The sequence below is a fragment of the Passer montanus genome, unplaced genomic scaffold (genome assembly GCF_014805655.1).
Source record: "Passer montanus isolate IOZ18808 unplaced genomic scaffold, ASM1480565v1 scaffold140, whole genome shotgun sequence".
NCBI classification, from domain to species: Eukaryota; Metazoa; Chordata; class Aves; order Passeriformes; family Passeridae; genus Passer; species Passer montanus.
In genome coordinates, this window is record NW_024360942.1 from 633,602 (window position 1) to 654,955 (window position 21,354).

The 21,354-nt window shown below is 56.0% G+C and overlaps 3 protein-coding genes across 12 annotated transcripts in view; 1 reads left to right on the plus strand and 2 right to left on the minus strand.

The window, feature by feature from the left end:
- The first annotated feature begins 50 nt into the window (after nt 1-50).
- On the plus strand, nt 51-1,974 carry IFI30 (IFI30 lysosomal thiol reductase). Its single transcript, XM_039700418.1, has 7 exons — nt 51-284; nt 888-1,067; nt 1,136-1,210; nt 1,285-1,380; nt 1,465-1,617; nt 1,697-1,765; nt 1,849-1,974. The coding sequence occupies exons 1-7, from the start codon at nt 153-155 to the stop codon at nt 1,912-1,914; spliced, it is 771 nt and encodes a 256-aa protein (XP_039556352.1). The 5' UTR covers nt 51-152; the 3' UTR covers nt 1,915-1,974.
- A 1,079-nt stretch (nt 1,975-3,053) lies between these two features.
- On the minus strand, nt 3,054-6,461 carry LOC120498096 (la-related protein 6-like). The gene is made up of 4 exons (XM_039700433.1): nt 6,362-6,461; nt 6,086-6,263; nt 4,782-4,980; nt 3,054-4,182 (listed from the first exon to the last, which is right to left on the minus strand). The coding sequence occupies exons 2-4, from the start codon at nt 6,250-6,252 to the stop codon at nt 3,331-3,333; spliced, it is 1,218 nt and encodes a 405-aa protein (XP_039556367.1). The 5' UTR covers nt 6,253-6,263; nt 6,362-6,461; the 3' UTR covers nt 3,054-3,330.
- A 4,451-nt stretch (nt 6,462-10,912) lies between these two features.
- Nucleotides 10,913-21,354, minus strand: part of RFX2 (regulatory factor X2) — a 70,695-nt gene continuing 60,253 nt past the window's right edge. For 9 of the 10 annotated variants that reach the window (XM_039700426.1, XM_039700423.1, XM_039700431.1 and 6 more), the window contains 11 exons: nt 21,106-21,221; nt 19,849-19,967; nt 19,469-19,581; nt 16,983-17,134; nt 16,058-16,155; nt 15,038-15,076; nt 14,834-14,944; nt 13,256-13,464; nt 12,700-12,853; nt 11,207-11,249; nt 10,913-11,065 (listed from right to left, as the gene is read on the minus strand). In XM_039700426.1, the coding sequence (XP_039556360.1) occupies nt 10,971-11,065; nt 11,207-11,249; nt 12,700-12,853; nt 13,256-13,464; nt 14,834-14,944; nt 15,038-15,076; nt 16,058-16,155; nt 16,983-17,134; nt 19,469-19,581; nt 19,849-19,967; nt 21,106-21,221 (1,249 nt within the window). In that variant the 3' untranslated portion in view covers nt 10,913-10,970. Of the gene's footprint in view, nt 11,066-11,206; nt 11,250-12,699; nt 12,854-13,255; nt 13,465-14,833; nt 14,984-15,037; nt 15,077-16,057; nt 16,156-16,982; nt 17,135-19,468; nt 19,582-19,848; nt 19,968-21,105; nt 21,222-21,354 lie in introns of all 10 variants that reach the window. The other variant, XM_039700432.1, reaches the window with a different exon arrangement.

The window sequence follows — 21,354 nt, forward strand, 5'->3', positions numbered from 1 at the left end:
CCGGAGCCCGGCAGCCCCACGTGGGCCGGCGGCGTCACGGGAGGCGGCGGCCGGGGCGCAGGAAGGGCAGCGGGGGCGCGGGGAGGCGGGCACAGCCGCGCCTTAAAAGTCCCCGCTGGGACGGGCTCGTTTCCGCGTCACCCGCCGTCCTGATGGCCCCCGCGGTGCCGCTGGCCGTCCTGGCCCTGCTGGCCCTGGTGGCCCCGGGGCTCGGCGCGGCCCCCGGCTGTGATTACCCTGCCCAGCGCTGGTGCAGCTCCCGGGACACCGCCGCCGCCTGCCAGGTCAGAGCTGCTGCTGCTGCTGCCGGGGCTGGGGACACGGGCAGGGTCACCCGGCACGCGGGGACAGGGCTGGGGCAGCGCCTGGCAGCGATGCCTGGAGCGAGTGCCAGCTGCGAGGCACAGGGTGGCATCTGCAGGGATGCTCAGGGCCTCCGGTGCCACACGGGCACTACGGCATTGCCCAGCATCCCTGGGGAACGGCTGGACCCTGCTCCTCCCCAGCCACCGCTGGCACTTCTTCTTTTTAAGTGTAAAACCGCTTTTTGGCTGATTCTGCCCCAAACAGAGCCGGGTGGTGACAGTGCCCTGTGAGCCCCACGGGACTGCAGCTTCCCCCTGGCACTGCGTGCTGGGCCATACCCCCACCCAGGCACATCCTGGTCTAAATTTGTTTTCCCCTGAAATATTTTGGGGAAGTTCTGGTGGAAAGCCCCAGCGCTGGCTGCCAGCCACGCACAGGATCGTGTGGCCACTCTCACTTCCCTCTCGCCCTGCACACCCCTTCTTCCCCCATCCCGGAGCTTTGCCCCATCCCTACAGCTACCAGAACAGGGGGGCTGCAGCCGTGCCCCCCCGTGCACCCCGAAACCCTCCCGTGTGCAGGTGGAGAGCCGCTGCCCCAGGCTCCCTCAGCCCGCGGCTGCTCCCGTGGAGCTGAGCCTGTACTACGAGAGCCTGTGCCCGGCGTGCCGCGCCTTCCTGGCCCTCAAGCTCTTCCCCACCTGGCTGCTGCTGCCCGAAGAGATGCTGAACATCACCCTGGTACCCTACGGCAACGCCCAGGTAGGAGCCGGCCCCGCCGGTGCCCCCCCCGGTGCCGCCGGCCCCGCTCAGACCCGTCGGTCCCGCAGGAGAGGAACGTCAGCGGCAAGTGGCACTTCCAGTGCCAGCACGGCCCCAAGGAATGCCTGGGCAACATGATGGAGGTGACTGCCCCCACTCCCACGGGGCTGGCACGGGGGGCTCCAGCAGCCCCTCACCGCCCGCCCTGTCCCCGCAGGCCTGTCTGATGCACGAGGCCAAGAACTTCAGCACCTACTTCCCCGTCATCTTCTGCCTGGAGTCGGGCAGCTCCGCCACCAAGAACCTGGAGGCTGTATGTCCCCCTCCCCGCCCCTCATGCCCCGCGTGGGGGCTGTCCCTGTCCCCCTGAGCGCCCCGGTGTCCCCTGTGCTGGCAGTGCCTGCAGATCTACGCCCCAGAGGTCGACAGCAGCCGCGTCACCGCCTGCGTGCAGGGGGACACGGGGGTGGCCCTGATGCACCACAACGCCCAGCTGACCGAGGCTCTGGACCCCCCGCACCAGTACGTGCCCTGGATCACCATCAATGGGGTATGGCAGGGGGCACCAGTGCCAGGCAGGGCTGGGACACCCTGGGGACCCCCCTGACCGGCCCCGTGTCCCCCCGCAGAAGCACACGGACGAGCTGCAGGCACAGGCAGAGGCCTCGCTGCTGGGGCTGGTTTGTCACCTCTACCAGGTGGGACAAGGCTCTGTGGGGACAGCAGGGCTTGGGGACACGTCCTCCTCCCTGCTGGGGCTCTCATGGCTGCTCTCTGGCAGGGGGAGAAGCCTGAAATCTGTGGGGGCTCCAAGGCCCCGAAGATCCCGTCGGGCTGCAGGCGCTGAGGGATGGTGTGGGAGCAGCGAGAGAGAGGCCAATAAAAAGGATATTTTTATGGAAAACCAGCAGGATCTGGAGTGGTGTGGTGGGGGGAGCAGGGAGGGGGTGGTTTTGTCCTGCCACAGGAAGGGGAGAGGGGCTGGGCACTGGGGCTGCCCTCCAGACCTGGGAATTACCTGCTCCAGAGGGTCACAAAGAAGCCCCTTGAAGATTCCCTGGGAACTCTGCTGAGCAGCAGAACATTTCCTCTCTCCAAGTCTTGGGAAGCAGCTCCTGTGCCCATCTTTCTCCTCACACTGACAGCACTAAATTCAACCATTTCAGGAGCACTGGGGCCAAGACCATCCCAGTTGCCACCAGTCCCTCTCCATTCCCAACCAGCAGGTTTAGGATGGAATCTTTCCTGGTAGCTCCCCGAGCACTTGTGACAAGCAATTCTCTCAGGAATTTCCCAGACCTGCTTGCCCCAGCAAGAGGCCATTCCCAGCTGGGGTCTGGGGCATGAAATTCGCCACAAGGACAAGGAATTCCTGATCCAGAGAATTCTCCTCACTACCTGTAGAACAACTCAGTTCCAGGGTCCTGGCTGGGTGATGGGCACCAGAACCCACACCTGCTTTGTTTTCCACCCTCCTCCTCAGCCAGAGGCTCCTGACTGCAGGGACTGTCCTCAAAGCTCTCCTCACACGAGGTGTGACCCCTGCAGGCCTGGGACTCATCCCACCACATCCCAGCTCTGGGCACAGCCCAAGGGCACTGGCACACCCCTGAGAGGCACCTGCAGCCTCCCTTAACCCTTTCCCAGAGGAGCTGGGGAGGCTGTGGGAGCAGGGGGGACACAGGAAGCCCCCACATTCCATCCTGAGAGATGGCAGAGAGCCTCGAGCAGCCAACAGCCAGGAAGAACCATGGCCCTGCCATCACTCTTGTCTCTCTCAGGCTCAGCCAGCCTGGGCAGCCCTCAGTGTCCCCACCACCCCAAGGACAGCAAGGGAGGCAGCAGCAGGCAGGGACCCCTCCTTCCCTTGTTTGGCTGCACCTCAGGCAGCAGCAAGGCCTGGAAAGATGAGGGGAAAAAAACCAATAAAATTAAAAAAAAAATTTAAAAAAAAAAATCACAGCATGACCCAGAGAGTGCCTGGAAACTTCATCTCTCTTTATTGTCCATTTCTCATCCAAAACCTGGACCCCAAGCCCAGCCCTGGGCCCTGAGCAAGCACAGTCTCACCGGCATGAGCACAGCACAGCTCCTGCTGCTGCTCAGCCTCTGCCTCGAGCATCGCCCTTGCCCCAAAACCTGTTCCCTGGATCAGCTGCACTGCACTGCCCACAGCTCGCAGGGCCATAGCAAAGCCTTCCCCTCGAAAGAAGAAGGGAAAAGAAAGACCATGACAAACCCTAGCCCTGGATCTGAAGGAGTCTCAGCGCCGCAGGACGAGCTCTCCTCTCCCGAGGCTGCAGCCGGAGCCCTCGGTGCCCTCGGGGCCGTGGGGCAGGACCCCGTCCCACAGGCTGAGGGGCTCGGACACCCCCTGCCCACGGCTGGGGGGAGCTTTGGGACAGAGGAGGCTGCCCCAGGGTGTCCAGGAGCCCCCCGGGCGGCTCTCGGCGCCCAGCCCGAGCGGAGGGAGCAGCGAGCCGGGGAACCCGCTGCCATCTCCCGGGTCTGCCCCGGGCCAGCTCGGTGCCGGCAGCTCCCGGCTCAGGAGGAGGGACAGCGACCCCGCGGCCCCCTCGGGCTGGAGCAGGGAACCCTCCAGGCTGCGGGGGAAGGCCGCAGGTGCGGGTGGAGCTCTCGCAGCCGCCCGCTCCTCCGCGGCTCTCCTGCGGCCGCCCTTGCCGCACAGCCGCACCACCCTGACGCCGTGCCAGTCGCGCTGCCCCAGGCTCTCGGCGGCGCTGCGGGCGCTCTCCAGGCTCTCGTACTCCACCAGGGCACAGCAGCGGCTCAGCAGCTCGGGGAAGCGCGCCGAGTACCTGCGCACGTCCGAGGGCAGCTTGCGGCCCGGCCGCAGCAGGCGGATGGAGGCGATGGCGCCGAAGGGGCTGAACATCCTCGTGATGGTGTCCAGGAAGTTTTTCTGCAGGGGCAGGTCCTGCTCCCGCGGCTGCAGCTCCCAGGCCAGCAGCAGCTTGCTGGGGGGGACGCTCAGCAGGTACTCGGGGATGGGCAGGCGCCGCCGCACTTTGGTGCCCTCCTTGTTCACCTCCAGCAGCGCCGAGAACTTGAGGGCGTAGAGGGTGAGGCGCCAGTCCCGGGTCAGGTATTTCACCTGGGCACGGAGGGTGGAATGCCCATCGCTCTGCATCCCCCACAGCGGCAGGGACCACCCTAAACCCCCCCTCCAGGCAGCTGTGACCCCATCCAGCACCCCCAGGGCAATGTCCCCCTTCTGCCTGAGCAGCTCTGGGGTCTGCAGACAGCCCAGTGTCCCCCAGGCTCTGGTAAGAACCCACACCACCAGCACTTCTCTGGGATTTTTTGGTTAAGGAATGATCACTTCCAAAGCAGGCCATCACTTCCACAGCCTCCAGCCAGGCTGTGACCCCATCAAACATCCCCAGGGCAATGTCCCCCTTCTGCCTGAGCAGCTCTGGGGTCTGCAGACAGCCCAGTGTCCCCCAGGCTCTGGCAAGGAGCCACAACTTCCCCCTAAGCCACACCACCAGCACTTCCCTGGGATTTTTTTGGTTAAGGAATGATCACTTCCAAAGCAGTCCATGGGTAGAAGAGGTGAGCCCAGCCCTGGGGGTGGTTTGAGGAGCTTTCCCTGCTCCCCTGGGCACTGAGCAGAGCCCAGCTCTGCAGCAGCAGGACACAGCCCAGCGCTCCCCACACCCCACGGGAGGCAGCCTGCACCCCCAGACCCACCTTCTTGAAGGATGTCAGCAGCTTGATGCTGACAAAGCCCATCTTGTTCTTCTGCACGTGTTTGAGCAGGAAGGCGTCCTTGGCCAGGTTCTCGTCGGACAGGTAGAACTCCACCTGGGCCACGATCCTGCGCACCAGCTGCGGGTCGGGGCCGGGGCACGAGGGCTCCAGCAGGGCCACCCCCAGCTCACAGGAGCTCCTGGCACAGCAGTGGGGACACAGGGGTCAGCTGCTGCCCAGGACACCGTGGTGGGGCAGCAGAGACACCACGGGCAGCCACCAGCCCTGCCCTGGGCACGGGGAACGACCCCAGCCTCTGCCCTGGGCACGGGGAATGAACCCCAGCCTCTGCCCTGGGCACGGGGAATGAACCCCAGCCTCTGCCCTGGGCACGGGGAATGAACCCCAGCCTCTGCCCTGGGCACGGGGAATGAACCCCAGCCTCTGCCCTGGGCACGGGGAATGAACCCCAGCCTCTGCCCTGGGCACGGGGAATGAACCCCAGCAGGCAGCCACCAGCCCTGCCCTGGGCATGGGGAACGACTCCAGCCTCTGCCCTGGGCATGGGGAATGAACCCCAGCCTCTGCCCACCAGCCCTGCCCTGGGTATGGGAAACAGCCCCAGCCTTGCTCTGGGCACAGGGAATAGCCCCAGCCCATGCCCACCAGCCCTGCCCTGGGCACGGGGAATGACTCCAGCCTGTGCCCACCAGCCTTGCACTGGAGGGAACAACTCCAGCCTTGGCCTGGGCTTAAGGAACAGCCCCAACCTGTGCCCACCAGCCCTGCCCTGGGTACAGGGAATGACTCCAGCCTTGCCCTGGGCATGGGGAACAGCTCCAGCCTTGGCCTAGGCACAGGGAATGACTCCAGCCTTGCCCTGGGCATGGGGAACAGCCCCAGCCTGTGCCCACCAGCCTTGCCCAGGCTATGGGGAACAGCCCCAGCCCTGCCCTGGGTACAGGGAATGACTCCGGCCTTGGCTTGGGCACAGGGAATGACCCCAGCCCTGCCCTGGGCACGGGGAATGACTCCAGCCTGTGCCCACCAGCCTTGCACTGGAGGGAACAACTCCAGCCTTGGCCTGGGCTTAAGGAACAGCCCCAACCTGTGCCCACCAGCCTTGCCCAGGCTATGGGGAACAGCCCCAGCCCTGTCCTGGGCACAGGGAATGACCCCAGCCCTGTCCTGGGCACAGGGAATGACCCCAGCCCGTGCCTCAGGAGCCTCCCAGGCTGGATCAAACACATCCCACGCAAGGGACACGTCCCTTGAGGACAAACATGCTCAGCACTCCCACGTACCCTCTGCAGCTCTCCACGGTGTCCTCCTGGCCGAGCAGGGTGAGGGAGCAGCTCCACGGGGCAGGGAGAGGCTGTGCCAGGAGGGAATTCCTGGGTACAGGCACTGGGGTGCTGCAGCTGGGCTGGGCATCGAGCCCCAGGGGCAGTCCAGAGCCACGTGAGGACATTGTCCCTTCACCTGGGAGGTGACACAGGAGAAGGACAGTGCTGGGACACCCCAGCCCCCAGAGCCAGCCCAGGGCAGGGCACTGGGGGAGGTGATGGTTGTGTCTTTACCTGCTTGGTAGCACTGGAAGAAAGTTCTAAGCTCTAGCAGAACATCCCAAACATCCTGAGGCAGCAACTCCCAAAACACAAAGGCAAAAAAAAAAAAAAAAAAAAAGAAAAAAAAAATAAAATAAAAAGGGGGAAAAAAAAGGAAAGAGAGAAAACCCCTGGGGTGAGGGGGGGCTGGGTTTATAAACACACCCTGAAGGAGCTGCAGGGTGGCTGTGGACCTGCCCCCACACTGCCTGCTCCAGGTGAAACCTGTTTGTGGTTAAACTGCCCCAGCTGAGCCCTGGATTAGCCAGGCCAGGGAGCAGGCAGGGCAGGGCCAGCAGAACCTGTCCCCTCTGGTAGCCAGGGGGGCACTGAATTGCAGCCACGAGGCCTCTGTGTCTGTGCCTCAGTTTCCCTGCCTTGAGCGGGGACTGTGACAGCCACACGGGGAAGGGAAGCCTCTGTGCAGGGAATCCTTTGGGCTCTCAAATCCTTTGGGCTCCCCACCGCTCCTTGGGGCTCTCAGTGCTGCCAGGGCAGCAGGGAAGGGCCCTCCTCCCTGCAGAAACATCCCATGAGGAGCAGGCATGGAGCCATGGGAAGGGTCTGCAATGAAACATCCCCATGGCCTGAGCCCGTGCTGGGCAGCAGGGGCAGGGTGAGGGAGCTGGGGCAGCTAGGGGGTGACACTGGGCTGGGGACAGTGCCAGGGCAGGGTGGAACTGGGACTGCTGGTGCTGGGAGCCCTCCTGGGCCTGGCTGATGTGCCCTGGGGCCACACGGACAGGCCCAGGCTGCCCTGGCACAAGGGCAGATGCTGCTGCAGAGCAAAGGATGGGAGAAGTTGCAGGCAAACAACAGAAGGTGGCTCTGGTTCCTGCTTTCAAATCTGTATTTTGTGTTGGTTCATTTTGAGAGCTTCATCTCATTTCCCAAGCCCCTGGCCCAGAGGCTTCCTGGACATGGGGCCTGTTCTGTGACACCGTGGGGACAATCCAGGAGTGCCAGAACATGGACCTGAAGCCATCCCAGCCCAGGGACACAGAGGGGACAAAGAGGAGACGAGTCCAGGGCTCATCTCACCCTCACATCCCAGCAGCCATGCACAGGTTGGAGCTCTGCAGGGTGTCCTGGCTGTCCCAGAGCAGCAGCACCCCCAGCCTGGTGGCACTGCAGTGTCCCCTGTCCCTTGGCTCTGCAGGGTGTCCTGGCTGTCCCAGAGCAGCAGCACCCCCAGCCTGGTGGCACTGCAGTGTCCCCTGCCCCTTGGGCTGTGCCCCCCTGCCCAGCTGTGCAGGTAGTGCTGGAGCTTGCAGAGACCTGCAGAAGTTCAGCTGCTGAAAGCAACTTTTGGACCATTTTTGCTTGGTTTTGATGGACTTTGCCCTGTCAGGAGTCCCAAAGTCAGGGCTGGCAGCCACAGGGGGTGCAGAGAAGGGTGGAGATCCTTTCCCTCCCTCCTCCAGGCCTCCAAAGCCCAAATGATGCTCAACCACCCCAAATGCCCAGCTCAGGGAAGACCCTTGTGCCAGACACTCCAGGATGCCCCCAGAGCAGCAGCTCCTCCCAGGCTGGTGGCACTGCAGTGTCCCCTGCCCCCTGGGCTGTGCCCCCCTGCCCAGCTCCAGGGTTGCCCTTCTGGGATGAGCCACAGGGAATGGCACTGTCCAGCTGCTTCTGGAATGTTCTACTCTGATTTCCCCAGGCTTGGTGGCACCTCCCCTTCTCCTGCCACCTCCTGGTGCTCTCTGCTGCTTGGGAAGAGGTGGGAGACAAAATCCTGGGATGCTGGTGCTGAATCTGTGCAGGATTTGCCCGTCTGGGAGGGGATGGAGCCAGAGGCAGGCTGAGGATGGGGTGTAGGTGCTACCAGGAGGATTTTGAGCTGTGTTTGCTTTGTGCTTAGAGGCAGATTTTCTCAGGGTCAGGAGGTGCTGCCCAGCTCCCCTGGGGGAAATAATCTCCTGCTTCCAGAGCTGAGATTCCCAAAGGAACAGGCTCTGTCTGGTGCAGCCAGACTGGGCTTAATCCAGGGGGAGAGAGAAGCAAAGGCACAGAGGCTGAACCTTGCTGAGGGGTCAGAGCAGGAACGACCCAGCCCTTGTCCCACCCCTCCCATCCCCACTGCCCCCATCCTCTCAATTAGTCTGGAAGCTTAATTAGAAAATCCTCCAGCGGCGCTGTGCTCAGTCTCTGCTCCCCTCGGGGTTACCTGACACACCAGCTGCTGCTCCGGGGGGAATGTGCCTCCCTGCAGACCCCTGCCCTGCTTCATCACCCTGCCCTGGGCAGCTCCTGCATCCCCCCAGGCTGCTGCAGCATCTCCTGGCACTCTCAGCAGGGTCACAGAAGAAATGGCACCACGACACTCCTTGTGCAGGCCTGGCTTGGATACACATTTATTGCTGTTCAGCTGTAGCTGGGAATGCTGTGGAGGGGTTTGGGTGCTGCTCCAGCCTCCTCACACGCTGCTGCAGAGCTCCAGAGCATCTCCTTTGCACGCTGGCTTCCCTCAGAGGAAGAGCTGAACTTCCTGTGGCCCTCAGTGGGAGCAGGGCAGTAAAGATTTGGTTGCTCTGTTGTTTTTTTAGACTCTTCTTATCTCGTCAGCAGGATCCCAAGTGTGGACTCTGACCCGGGGAGTTTTCATGGCTATGTACATTTAAATCTGCCTCTCTCACTTCTCTCCTGCCACTTGCATGTGAGACATTTACAGACAAACACTGCCCTGGCACAAGGAGGGGGCAGAGGGAGGATGTGCCACTGCACACACGCCCGTGTCACTTGCCATTAGCAGCGTGTCTGGAAGTGCCACAGCTGCCTCGGTGCCACTGGGAGTGAGAAAATCAGAGATTTGGGTAGAAGACACTCTGCTAGGCAAATGCACACCTGGAAAAGCTCACACCAAACACTGCATCACCAGAAACCATAATAATAGAAGCTATTTATGACACGGCCTTTATTCACAGAGAGGTTTGCCCCAGGGCTTTGTTTTGATGACAGATCCCCCCTCCTCTGCCCTGTGGCCCACAGCACCTCAGTGTGGCCCACAGCACCCCAGGGCAGTCCATGGCAGCACAGACCCCCCAGGACATGGGGAGGGGATAAACCCTGCAGAGCCCCCCCAGCTCAGCCCCACGGGAAAGGCCAAGGGACCCAGAGAGGGAAGAGCCAGCGGAGTGCTGGGGGTCTGTGCCAGCCCCTCCCCACCTGGGATGGGCCAGTCTGAGCCGTGCTGGGCCAGTCTGAGCCGTGCTGGGCCAGTCTGAGCCATGCTGGGCCATCTGGAGCAGGGAATGGGAACAAGGCCCCCCTAAGGCACTGTGGTCACCCCCCCTCGCCCCTGCTCCAGACCCTCCTTCAACCTCAGAGCAGGACAGGGGGTGGGAATTTCACAAACCCCAGGATGTGGGACCAGTTCCTGTCTGCCTGGGCACCGTGGAGGACGGGGATTGCCGTGGGATCATCATGGGATTGCCACGGGATTGCCAGGGGATTGCCATGGGATCACCATGGGATCACCATGGGATGACCACGGGATTGCCATGGGATCACCACAGGATTGCCAGGGGATTGCCATGGGATTTCCATGGGATGACCACGGGATTGCCATGGGATCACCATGGGATTTCCATGGGATCACCATGGGATCACCACGGGATTGCCATGGGATCACCATGGGATTTCCATGGGATCACCATGGGATCACCACGGGATTGCCATGGGATCACCATGGGATTTCCATGGGATCACCACGGGATTGCCCCCAGGCACTCGTGGCACGTGGGACAATGGACACGCTCTGCCTCCAGCTGCCACTGCCTCGGAGTCCTTTGGTATCTTGAGTTGGCTGTTGGCATCCCAGGAGCGTTGGGGTGAAGGGCCAGGCTGGGGGGCCATGGAAGCAGGTGGGAATGCTCATCCCACAGTCCCAGAGCACGCCTGTGTCCGTCGGGATGTGCAGCCTGGAGCCTCTCCCAGGGGGGACAGGGGACACCAGCTGCCTGTGCCCCCCGTGCAAGAGATTTGGCAAAGCCAGAGCCAGCACAGCTTGTCTGGAAAGGCTGCAGGAGAAGGGCCGGGTGTTTTTCCTTCTTCTTGGGCACTGATTGGTTCAAGTTTGTATCACAGTGAAGTCTGAGACGAGGGGAAGGAACCCAAAGCACCTTCCCTGACAGAGAAAGCCTCGTTTGTGCTTCAGCTGGAGAGGCAGGAGAGCTCCTCCAGCCAGGCACATCCCACCTGCTGCTGGCCACAGAGCCCTGCATCCTTTGGGAGCACACTCTGGAGCTTCTCCCTCCCCTCCGGAGGGACACTGGCAGCCAAACCGGCTCAGCCCATCCTCAAACACAAGTAAACAGAAAGAGAAACTAAGAGGCACTATAATAACGCAGATCCGGGGGGCCCGGGCTTGGCCCCGCCTGGCTCCGGATGGATGGCTCGCTCCAGCCCCGGGTCAGATGTCAGATGTCCTGCAGGGAGTGGCCAGGTGTGTCCCGGGTCTCAGATGTCCTGCAGGGAGTGGCCAGGTGTGTCCCGGGTCTCACATGTCCTGCAGGGAGTGGCCAGGTGTGTCCCGGGTCTCAAGATGTCCTGCAGGGAGTGGCCAGGTGTGTCCCGGGTCTCAGATGTCCTGCAGGGAGTGGCCGGGCTCGCTGCGCTCCCGCTTGACCAGCGGCTCCCCCGGGTCCCCCTCGGTGCCCAGCTCGCTGATGTCATCTGCAAAGGACACGGTCAGGGCAGGGCAGGGGCCAGCGGGGCTGCCAGCCGGCAGGGCAGCTGCAAGAGGCAGCAGGAGCATCCCCCTCCCACGGGCAGCCCACCCCGAGCAGCAGAGCCCCCGGCGGGGAGGGCAGGTACCTTTGTCCAGCAGCGTCGGGGACAGGGATGTGAGGTCACCAAACTGAAAGAAAAAGGAGTTGTGGGGTCAGTGAGGCTGTGGGGAGCTGAGGTGCCAGACAATTTTAAGCACCCAGGAGAGACCGAGCATGGGTGCTGGTGGTGGAGAGCAGAAATCAAAACCAGCCACAGCTTTTGGGGGAAAAGCCTTTTGGTGCCATTTAAACCTCTGGGCAAACACCACACACAACAATCCAGGGCAGGATTTAGCTCTGCAATTAAGGGAGACATTTTTCCACCTCTCAGGTGACGATCAAGTGCTGCTGCAGGTAAAAGTGGTGCCTTTTCTCAGCCCTTTCCACCTCTCAGGCATTTCACCTTTCTGCAAAGCCTTTGCAGTGATGCTGAGAGAGTTTGGGCAGCCAGGCCATGGTGCCAAGTGGAACCAGGGAGCTCCTTGGCTCTGGAATTGTGGTGTCCCCCTCAATGACAAGGTCTGAGACACCAAATTGCTGTGACAGCAATGCTGGAAAGTCATGGAAAGCTGGGCAGGAGCTGAGGAGAGTGGGAGGACACTTCATCCTTCTTTGCTGGGAAGAATCAGCCTCCTCCTGGAGACCAGGAATACTGCAAGGGTTTAATGAAGGAAAAGCCTGAGGGATGGGAGCCTCCCCCAGCTGGGCTGTGCTGGGAGCCACTCTCTGCCTTTCCTGTTCCTTCAATATCACTGGAGGTGGAGGCTTTGCAGGGAATAGTGGGAACTCAGCAGTGCAGCTGGAGCAGTGTGGGAGGGGGAGGGAAGGCAGAACCAACAGGCTTTGGTTTTCCTGGCTCCCTCCATGAGCTCTGGGAAAGATTCAAGGAGCAAACAAGATCAGTTTTGAGCACGTGGGCTCAGTTTTAAACTCACAGTAGTTTCAGCATTGCTGTCACAGGTTCAGCTGGGGCTTTTAACTCTGTATTTCAGAGGGAAAAACTGATGTGGCCTCAGCTAGGCAGGACAGGACCTGCCTGCAAGCCAGGCACCAGACTTACTGTGAACAAAAAAACCCCAAACCCTCACAAACAGCCCAAACAACCCCATCATCCTCTTCTTCACCTCAAAAATGGAGGGAGTGGCTGACTGTGCATGTAATGCTGGAGCTTGCAGAGGCCTGGAGAAGTTCAGTTGCTGAAAGCAACTTTTGGACCATTTTTGCTTGGTTTTGATGGACTTTGCCCTGTCAGGAGTCCCAAAGTCAGGGCTGGCAGCCACAGGGGGTGCAGAGAAGGGTGGAGATCCTTTCCCTCCCTCCTCCAGGCCTCCAAAGCCCAAATGATGCTCAACCACCCCAAACCCCAAACCCCCCAGCTCAGGGAAGATGCTCCAGGAGCTCTGTCCTCGTGCCAAAACAGCTCAATAAATGATTTTTGTTGTAAAACAAGCCGAGGGCGCAGCGCGCTTTGCGAGCCAGCGGTGTCTTTTGAAGAGCTGCTTCTTTTGGGTTGGCTTGTAGGGAATAAAGGGCTCTCACCTCTCCCATGACAGCAATTGGGGTCTCCCCTGTTGCCTGGGCCACACGGTGCTCCACCAGGTAGAACATGTACTCGTCGTAGAGCAGGCGGATCAGGTGGAAGGAGCCAAAGCTGGCGGCGCTGCGCAGGGTGAGGTCCCGGATCACCATGGAGCTGGGAAGGGGCAGCAATCACAAATTTGGGTTCAGTTTTACACCTGTGCCCTGGCTGATGTGAGCTCTGGACCCTGGTGGTACTGTGGGATACAACACTGTCTCTGTCTCTGAGCCAAAAGTATCAAAACAATTTAAGAAATTTAGTTTATGGATTATCCTATCCCTGTCCTGAAAGGACACCAGAACCACAGCTAAGCAGAGTTTCATGGAGTAAAGAACTTGGCCTTGGCTTTAAGAAATTTAGTTTATGGATTATCCTATCCCTGTCCTGAAAGGACACCAGAACCACAGCTAAGCAGAGTTTCATGGAGTAAAGAACTTGGCCTTGGCTTTTCAAGGAGTTCTTTACATGCCCCAAGGCTGATGCAGAAATACCCCCAAAATGGGAAAGAAAATGTACCTGTAGAAAGACCACTTCAACAGGAACTGCCTGGCTGCCTTGGGGAAGCTGGGGCTGCCCTCGTGATGCTTCAGCACTTGAGTGACCACGTTGTCCAGCCAGCTGGCCCACTGGTCCAGAGAGCTCTGCTGCTGCAGAGTCAGCTTGAAATCCTGCTCCAGCTTCTGCACCATGCCCTCCTCACACTGGCACACCCACGAGGCCTGCTCCTGCTCAGGAGGAAGGGCTCACAGTTACTCATGCCCTGCTCCTGCTTGGAAGAAGGGCTCACAGTTACTCATGCCAGGCCTGCATGGTGGTGTATCCCAACCCAGGAATTAATTTCTAGCAGGCAAGGGCTGCAAACCAGCTCTGAATCATGGCCCCTCGGATCTGTCTGGACCACAGTATTTTTAGAACTCCATAACTGTTGGAAGCACTTTATACTTCACTGGAAAAGTGGTGGAGAATTGGAATGGGGTGCCCAGGGAAGTGGTGGAGTCACCACCCCTGGAAGTGTTCAAAAAATGAGTGGATGTGGGGACACGATTTAGTGGGCATGGCAGGGTTCAGCTGAAGGTTGGACTGGATGGTTTTGGAGGTCTTTTCCAGCCTTAATGATCTGTGAATCTTACAGAAACTGCTTTTCCACAGTGAGGTGGGAAAATTCACCCGGGAAAGCAACACCAAACCTATCACCTTGTTCACAGAATTCCAGAATCACTGGGGTGGAAGAGACCTTCAAGATCATTGAGTCCAACCCAGCCCCAACAGCTCAACTCAACCCTGGCACCCAGTGCCACATCCAGGCTTTGTTAAACACCCCCAGGGATGGGGACTGCACCACCTCCCCAGGCAGCCATTCCAGAGCTTTATCACCCTTTCTGGAAAAATACTTTTTGACTAATATCCAACCTAAATTTCCCTTGACACTGCTTGAGACTGTGTGCTCTGGTTCTGTCAGTGCTGCCTGGAGAAAGAGCCCAGCCCCAGCTGAGCACAGGCACCTTCCAGGAGCTGTAGTGTAGGAATGTGCCCTCTGTTGACAGAATGACAAAACTATCCTTTGTCTTCTTAAAAAGGAAAAAAGCCCAGACGTTTCTCTCCTCAATTAGTGAAAAAGACAGCTCATAGGACTTGGGGGACTTCACCTCAAACTTAAAGATAGCAAATTAGACCGGAGCCAAAAAGTCCTGCCTTTTGCTAGAAACAGAAGAGAACAAAGAAACTAATTGCTTTTGTGAGGTGTTTTACCAGAACAAGAACCTCTTGCACCTGGCTCACTTTTTTTTCTGTAAAAAGTTTTGTTATTTTGCCTTTTATTAAAAATTTTCTGCTTCCAACACTACCACAGAAGCTGATTTTATGCCTCCTAAGGTAGCTGAGCTATCTTGGCTGTGCCATAGATCTCCAAAAAGCTTATGAGAGCTGGCTTGAGCAGACCCCAGTATCACTGTAGGATGAGGCCACCCCTGATCTCCTTTTCTCCAGGCTGAGCACCCCAGCTCATCCAGCACTGGGGACTGACTGGTGGCTATGGAGGGCCTGGCAGCGGAGCCCACCCGTGGGGCAGGTGGGGAGCAGGGGCTCTGGGGTTACCTGCACGTTGGCGAAGTCCACGCGGTTGAGGTCGCTGAGCATCTGGTTGATCTGGGACGTGTTCTGCAGCACGGCGCGCGCCGCCTGCGCCAGGTGGTTCAGGGACGTGTAGCGGCGCAGGGTCTGGGCAAAGGCGCCCGCCGCCGCTGCCTGGGGGGCACGGGGGGCACCTCGGGTCAGGGGGGCACCCCCAGAGCCCTCAGACCTGCGCAGGGTCTGGGCAAAGGCACTCACCACCCCCACCTGCAACACAGCACGGGGGCTGCAGGGCCTGCTCTGCTGCCTGCCCAGCCCTGCACGCAGCAGCACTGCAGCCACCGGCCACGGAAGGGCTCAGAAAATGTGGAGGTGGCATTTGGGAACAGGGTTTAGGGGCGGCCTGGGCAGTGTGGGGTGGTGGTTGGACTCAAATCAGCTTAAAGGTCATTTTCAGCTTAATCCTTGTGCCACTTGTGCTTAATCCTTGCCACTCGAAACAACTCAGTCAATCCTTGGGCACAGGTGGGTGTAAAACGTGTTGAGGGCACAGGGTGGTTTGTGAACCAATGGTGCCTCTTTAGGTGCTGCCCAGTTTGGGTTGGGTTGTAGGGAATGAAGGATTCTGACCTCTCCCATTACATCTCCCGGGTTGCCTGGGCCACACAATGCTCCACCAGCTAGAACAGCAGTGCAAGGACCCAAACCTGAATAATTCTATGATTCCATTATTTATTCTCTTTAAGCTACCAGGTTTTCACACTCTGCCTCCAGCAGAGACCAGCATGCTGGGAAGAGGCAGCAAGAATTCCTGGCTTTAGGAGAGCAGGAGCCTTGGGGCAATGCCACTCACTCCTGGGCTTTCCAGGAGCACAGCCTCATTCCAGGGCAGAGGTGACAGGGAATGGTCCTGGCCCCAAGGCTGCCAGAGCTCCAGGAGGGTTTGGACAGCACTCCCAGGGATGCTCAGGGTGGGATTGTTGGGGTGCAGGCCCAGGGGGTTGTGATGATCCCTGTGGGTCCCTTCCAGCTCAGGATATTCTGTGGCTCTATGATTTTCTCCCACAAAGCTTTATCTGCAGTTTCAGGACACAGGAAAGGCTCCATGGACAGAGCACCAGCAGCTCCTGGTACCAAGGATCTGCCGCCTGTCCTCCCACTCCTGGCTGATTTTGGCTCCCAATTGCACCGTGCCAGGTGGCCAAACCCCAGCAGGGACTTCTGCAAGATGGGCCCATCTCTGCTCACCTTGGTCTGCACGACCTGGGGGGGGAATTCACTCATGGCATTCATCAGCCACCCTTCCAAGCTCTTGGCAAAGTTCCGGATGGCCTGGGTCAGCGTGCCTGCAAGGAAGGCTGCAAGGTCAGAAGGGCTCTGTGCCATTTCTGGCTACCATTTTCTACCTTAGGACTACTGGAAAAGTCCTGCCCGTGGTCTGGTTAGCTGAGATGTCAACTCAGCATCAAGGAAATCAGCTGGGTTGATACACCCAAATTATTCTTTGATGTTATTACTCAAACTCTTCTTATTATTACTATTCTCATTCTTATTCTTATTCTTTTCTTATTCTTATCCTTACTTTTATTCTTGTCTTACTCTTACCCTTATGACAATTGGACTTAATGATCTTAGAAGTCTTTTCCAACCTAAACATTTCTATGGTTTTTTTAATTATTCTTATTTTCTTTTGACTTTTTCTTATTTATAGCCCTTTGAGCATTTTTCAAGCATTGAAATTTGCTCTTCAGAGACGTCCTCGTGCCCCAGCTTCTGACAGCCCTCAGAGGGACATTTGGGAATCTAAATCAGAGAGAAAACTCTCAACACCCTTTTATTAATCTCCCAAAAAGTTGCCCCCTAATTTCCAGGAGTGCACTCAGGGACAGGATGTTCCTGTGCAAACAAAGACCTCCAAGGAGCCACATCCCAAAGAGCTCCATACCCAAACTCCTGGCCAAGGTCAGGAGATGTGAAATGCAACACACCAAATGTAAAAGGCAGGGGAATTAATTAATTAAATTAAATTAATTAAATTAAATACCCCCCCAGAGCAAAGCTGCAGGAGGAACACTGCTGCTGCCATGTGACAGTGTAAATTTGTACAGTGAAAATCTTTGTGGCAAGTGGTGGCCAGAGTGAGCTCAGACTCAGGGGGGCTGTGGGTACTCACTGGGCACTGGCCTGAGCACGTCAGGGATGAGGATCTCCACCAGGGCCTGGTACAGGATGTGGTCACAGCTCCTCATCCACTTGAGGATGGGCTCGTACTTGCACAGGGTGATCAGTTTGTCCTTTGGGAGGGTCCCTTCGGGTTCCTCTTCACTGCAGGAGGAGGAAGGAGACAGAGTCAGCAGCAGGTTTGCATTCATTTGCTTTCCCCCTCCCTCTGCATTTCTAACTCCAATTTTCAGCAGAAAAAAACATGTTTGGGTGCCTTGCAAAAGGAAATGTTTGACTTCTAGTACAGGTCTTGTCTCTGCCAGCACCTCCCTGTCCTTGGGGCCAGAACTTGAAACAATTTTCCCTCAAATCCACACTCCTGATGCTTGGCCTGCCTTCCCCTCTTCCCTTTTTAACCTCACAGCCTCTCACAGCCCCTGTTCCCGTGGGAGCTGAGCTCCAGCACAGCCATCTCAGCCAGCAAAGGCTCAGCTGGCTCCTCCTTCCAGCCCCAGCTGCTCCCAAACCTTCCCAGCCCTCTCCTCTTTCCTCTGCCCTCCTGAGCCACAGCACTGGGGACAAAACCTTGCAGCCACTCTAGGGGCAGATGAGCTGATATTGAGTTCTCAAGGTGTTTAACCCCTCCAAATGCTGAATATTTTCAGAAGGAAGGAGACTGACTGGATGAGAATAGAACATATTGCCTGTAACTGGCTGAGGTCATTCCAGCTTCCCTTATTTTCACTTTGTAGATGTATAAAGGCACAAGATATTTGTTACACAGCAAGCAGAAAGAGCTGAAGGCTGAATTCAGTGTCAGGGCATTACAGCAGAGCTGCTCACCCACACATTATGCTGGGAATTGGGAATTTGGAAGGGTCTTTCCCCATGGAAAGGGTCTTTTTCCTCATCAAAATCATTAAAGCCAAGCCTTGGACATGCTCTAAAGGGAACTTTGAGCCTCAGCCTGTGAACTCCACGGGCATAACTCCTGGAATATCCCCCATGGAGAAACAGGTCAGGAAATCTGCTGTGAAGTGCATCCATGTTCTGCATCTTCTCATGCTTTCAGTGTGCCACCTCCCTAATACTTGGGGTTTGTATTTATATTTACATATTGAGAAGGGGAGGGAGTGTGTTATTTACCTCTCTGGGTTAGTGGCAGAGCTGTGAGAGCCCTGCACAAAAGCTGCCTCCAGGTTCCCCTTTGTACCTAGAAACAGCTCCTGGGGTGTTGCAATCTGCCTGGGAGCTGTTCCCTCAAAAAAATGAGATTTTAAACCAAGCAAACACAGCTGCAGTAACTCCTTGCAGGAAAATATCCCCTGGGCAACATCTACAGGGCCATATTCTACTGATTTTTGAGGGATTTTTCCTTATTAGTCAATGTTTTACCACTTTTCTTCTGAATAGAAAATCTTCATCTTTACCGCCTCAGTAAGAGAGGACAGATTTGTGATAGAAATTTTAAGAAGAAACCTTCACTTTTTCAATTTTCTCTGTTTTCACTTATTTCCATTCCCCTGGCAGCAGCTCCCAATGCATAAAGGATGAGGAAGAGGCACAGCAACAAGCCAGGCAGGAGTGAAAAGATTAAAGCAGCTTTGTTTGCAATGATCTGCCCCAAAACATGAGGCACTGACAGGTCTGGGCAGCCAGGCAAGGCAGAGAGCCAGTCCCTAAAACCTCAGAAAGCCCCTAAAATCTGAGCAGGAATCATCACTGGGGAAAGCAGGAGGTGCAAGGGACATGGATGTCCAGCCTCAGGATGAGAGAAATCAGCCCCAAGTCACCCCAGGGGAGGTTTAGATTGGAAAAGAGGGAAAATTTCTTCACTGAAAAAGTGGTCAGGCACTGGAACAAGCTGTGGTGGAGTCACCATCCCTGGAAGTGTCCAAAAAAGGTGTGGATGTGGCACTTGGGACGTGGCTGAGTGGTGACCAGGCCAGTGCTGGGTTGATGGATGGACTCAGAGAATTCCCAGAATCACAGAATGACCAGATTGGAAGAGACCTTAAAGACCTCATGACTGATGATCCTGGAGGCTTTTCCAGCCTCAGTGACCCCACAATTCTCTAATCAGAGCAGACCCTTCCCCAGAACTCTGAACTTTGCATTACAATATTAAACACTTCCAATGCTTTTTGTCACAGTTCTGCAGGGCAGAAAATACTCCCAAATTCTCCAAAGCACTCATTTATGCTGATTTTCTGCTGGTTTATTTCCAGATGCCAGCAGATGTTTTGTAATAGCAACTACACAATCCTATAGCTTGCTTTTCTTTTTATTTGCTCTGTCTAGAAATGCAGTGACTGAACATCTCAGGCAGGATTTTCTCCCCACAATAAGTTTCACTTGAAGGGCACAGATTTGTACCTGTAAGATTATCCACCTAAAATCTTGGAACTGAAGAAAGATAGGTTCAGAAAGACTAAAAAAACTGCATCTTAAGAAGAGATCATCTGCAAGAAGTGGAGCAGGGAAGCAGGGGAGTACCTGGAGGGCAGAGCAGTGGGGCCATCACTGGGGGCTGCCTTGGGGCTCCAGAAGGATTGCCACAGCTTCTCAATGTAGTGGAACTGGAGGTGCATCACCACATCCAAAGTGGCCTGGCAGCAAAGAACACCATGGGGTGAGCACTCAGCTGGAGGGCTGCCACCCACAGGAAATCATTTACACGAAAAACAACAGAATTGGCACTGTTGTAGTGACCAACTTAACATAAAACAGGTGACACAGAGGAAAAAAATCAATATTTGAGTTGTAATTCCTGGCAAATGAAGCACTCACAGCTTTTCCTAAGAGCTGGTCACTTGAGTGACATCAATTAATAAATCAATTACAAATAACCCCCAAAGAACATTGCCCACAATCACCTCACAGTGCCTCCTGTAGAGAACCTGCAGAGTTTTCACGTCGTTCAAGGTGAAACCTTCTTGTAAGAGCACATTACCAAGATCAGGGGCTGGGAACTCAGGAAACACGTGGGTTACATCTGGGAACAGAAATTGGGAGAGATGGTGAGGGTTAGGGAAGCTCAGAGTACAGGTGAGCACAAGGTGCTGCTGTCACTGGAGGCTCTTTCATGTTCCAGCTGGGATGAGAGAGGAAAAATGAGATCATTTACTCCTTTCCCTGATTTTTTATACTGAGAAAAAACAAACAACCGCAGCCCAGTGGGTTCAGTGGGGAAAGGAAAATGGTTCCTTTCTGTTTGTAATAAAAGAAATAAGAAAACATGATTCTCATCTATCATCCATTAGAATTTCCCTGAAGCCTGGCAATGTCTCTCTGGTATTTAAGGAGTACAGTGGGAATGGGATTGGGCAGCAGAGGTGCCAGGAACTGGGATTTGTGATGGAGACAGAGCCAGGACCAGCAAATCCAGAGGCTCTGCTCCACAAGGAGAAGGTCACTATGGATCATCTGCACCCACATCCCCACTGCAGCCTTTGCAAGGAAGGGAATTGCTTTCCCCCCTGCCCAGGACCTCCAGACTTCCATGGAATTTCAATAAACCAGATGGATTAAAAAAATACTTTGAGGGACAAAACAGACCCATGGGCTTGAGGGAAAAACCCTCCTGGGGAGACAGGAGTCAGCAGATAAACTTAGCAAGTGTGACACTACAAAAACCTATAGAACACATCCTAGATATATAAAATATAAATATAAATATCTGAAAACCAAAACATTTATATATATATATATATATATATATATATACACATATATACACACACACACATATACATATATTAAATATATATCACATATATAATAATATATAAAATTAGCTATAATAATATATATGATATATACTATTACAGATATAATTTATATATAACATAAAAATTAAGATCTCATATATACAATAAAAATCCACAGGGTTTGGGGTTGGTTTTGTTTTTTTTTTTTTTTTTTTTTTTTTGGGTTGGGTTTTTTTTTTTTTTTTTTTTTTTGTTTTTTTTGTTTTTTTTTTGTTTTGTTTGGTTTTTTTTGTTTGTTTGTTTGTTTGTTTATTTTTTAGATTTTTTTAGATTTTTTAGGGAAGCCCAAGAGTCAGGACTTGCTGGATAAAACCTTCCCCTTAAGGCCCAAATCCCTGATGTGGAACAAGTGAGTGTCCTCACCTATGAACTGCTGGTGGTGCTGGCACTGGGCAGCCACTGACTGCTCGGGTGTGGTGTGGGGGGTGCTGTTGGATGCACTCTCTGCCATCCCATCCATCTTCTGGGCTGCTCTGTACCTAAAGTCCATCAGAATTAGGATGGATTAGGATCCACACAGACAGGAGAAAACAGCTCTGTGTTATTCAGAACACACATCTGGGAGCTCATGGAGTGGTTGGTACATTCAAGGCAAACATGGTGAGGGCTGAT

What these genes read in the sequence shown, in the direction of transcription:
- IFI30 (XM_039700418.1), top strand. Translation starts at nt 153, where the DNA reads ATGGCCCCCGCGGTGCCGCTGGCCGTCCTGGCCCTGCTGGCCCTGGTG. An exon ending in CCACCAAGAACCTGGAGGCT is followed by an intron (nt 1,381 to 1,464) that starts GTATGTCCCCCT and finishes CTGTGCTGGCAG; the next exon opens with TGCCTGCAGATCTACGCCCC. An exon ending in TGGTTTGTCACCTCTACCAG is followed by an intron (nt 1,766 to 1,848) that starts GTGGGACAAGGC and finishes GCTCTCTGGCAG; the next exon opens with GGGGAGAAGCCTGAAATCTG.
- LOC120498096 (XM_039700433.1), bottom strand. Translation starts at nt 6,252, where the DNA reads ATGTCCTCACGTGGCTCTGGACTGCCCCTGGGGCTCGATGCCCAGCCC. An exon ending in ACCGTGGAGAGCTGCAGAGG is followed by an intron (nt 4,981 to 6,085) that starts GTACGTGGGAGT and finishes CTGCTGTGCCAG; the next exon opens with GAGCTCCTGTGAGCTGGGGG. An exon ending in TGCTGACATCCTTCAAGAAG is followed by an intron (nt 4,183 to 4,781) that starts GTGGGTCTGGGG and finishes CTCCGTGCCCAG; the next exon opens with GTGAAATACCTGACCCGGGA.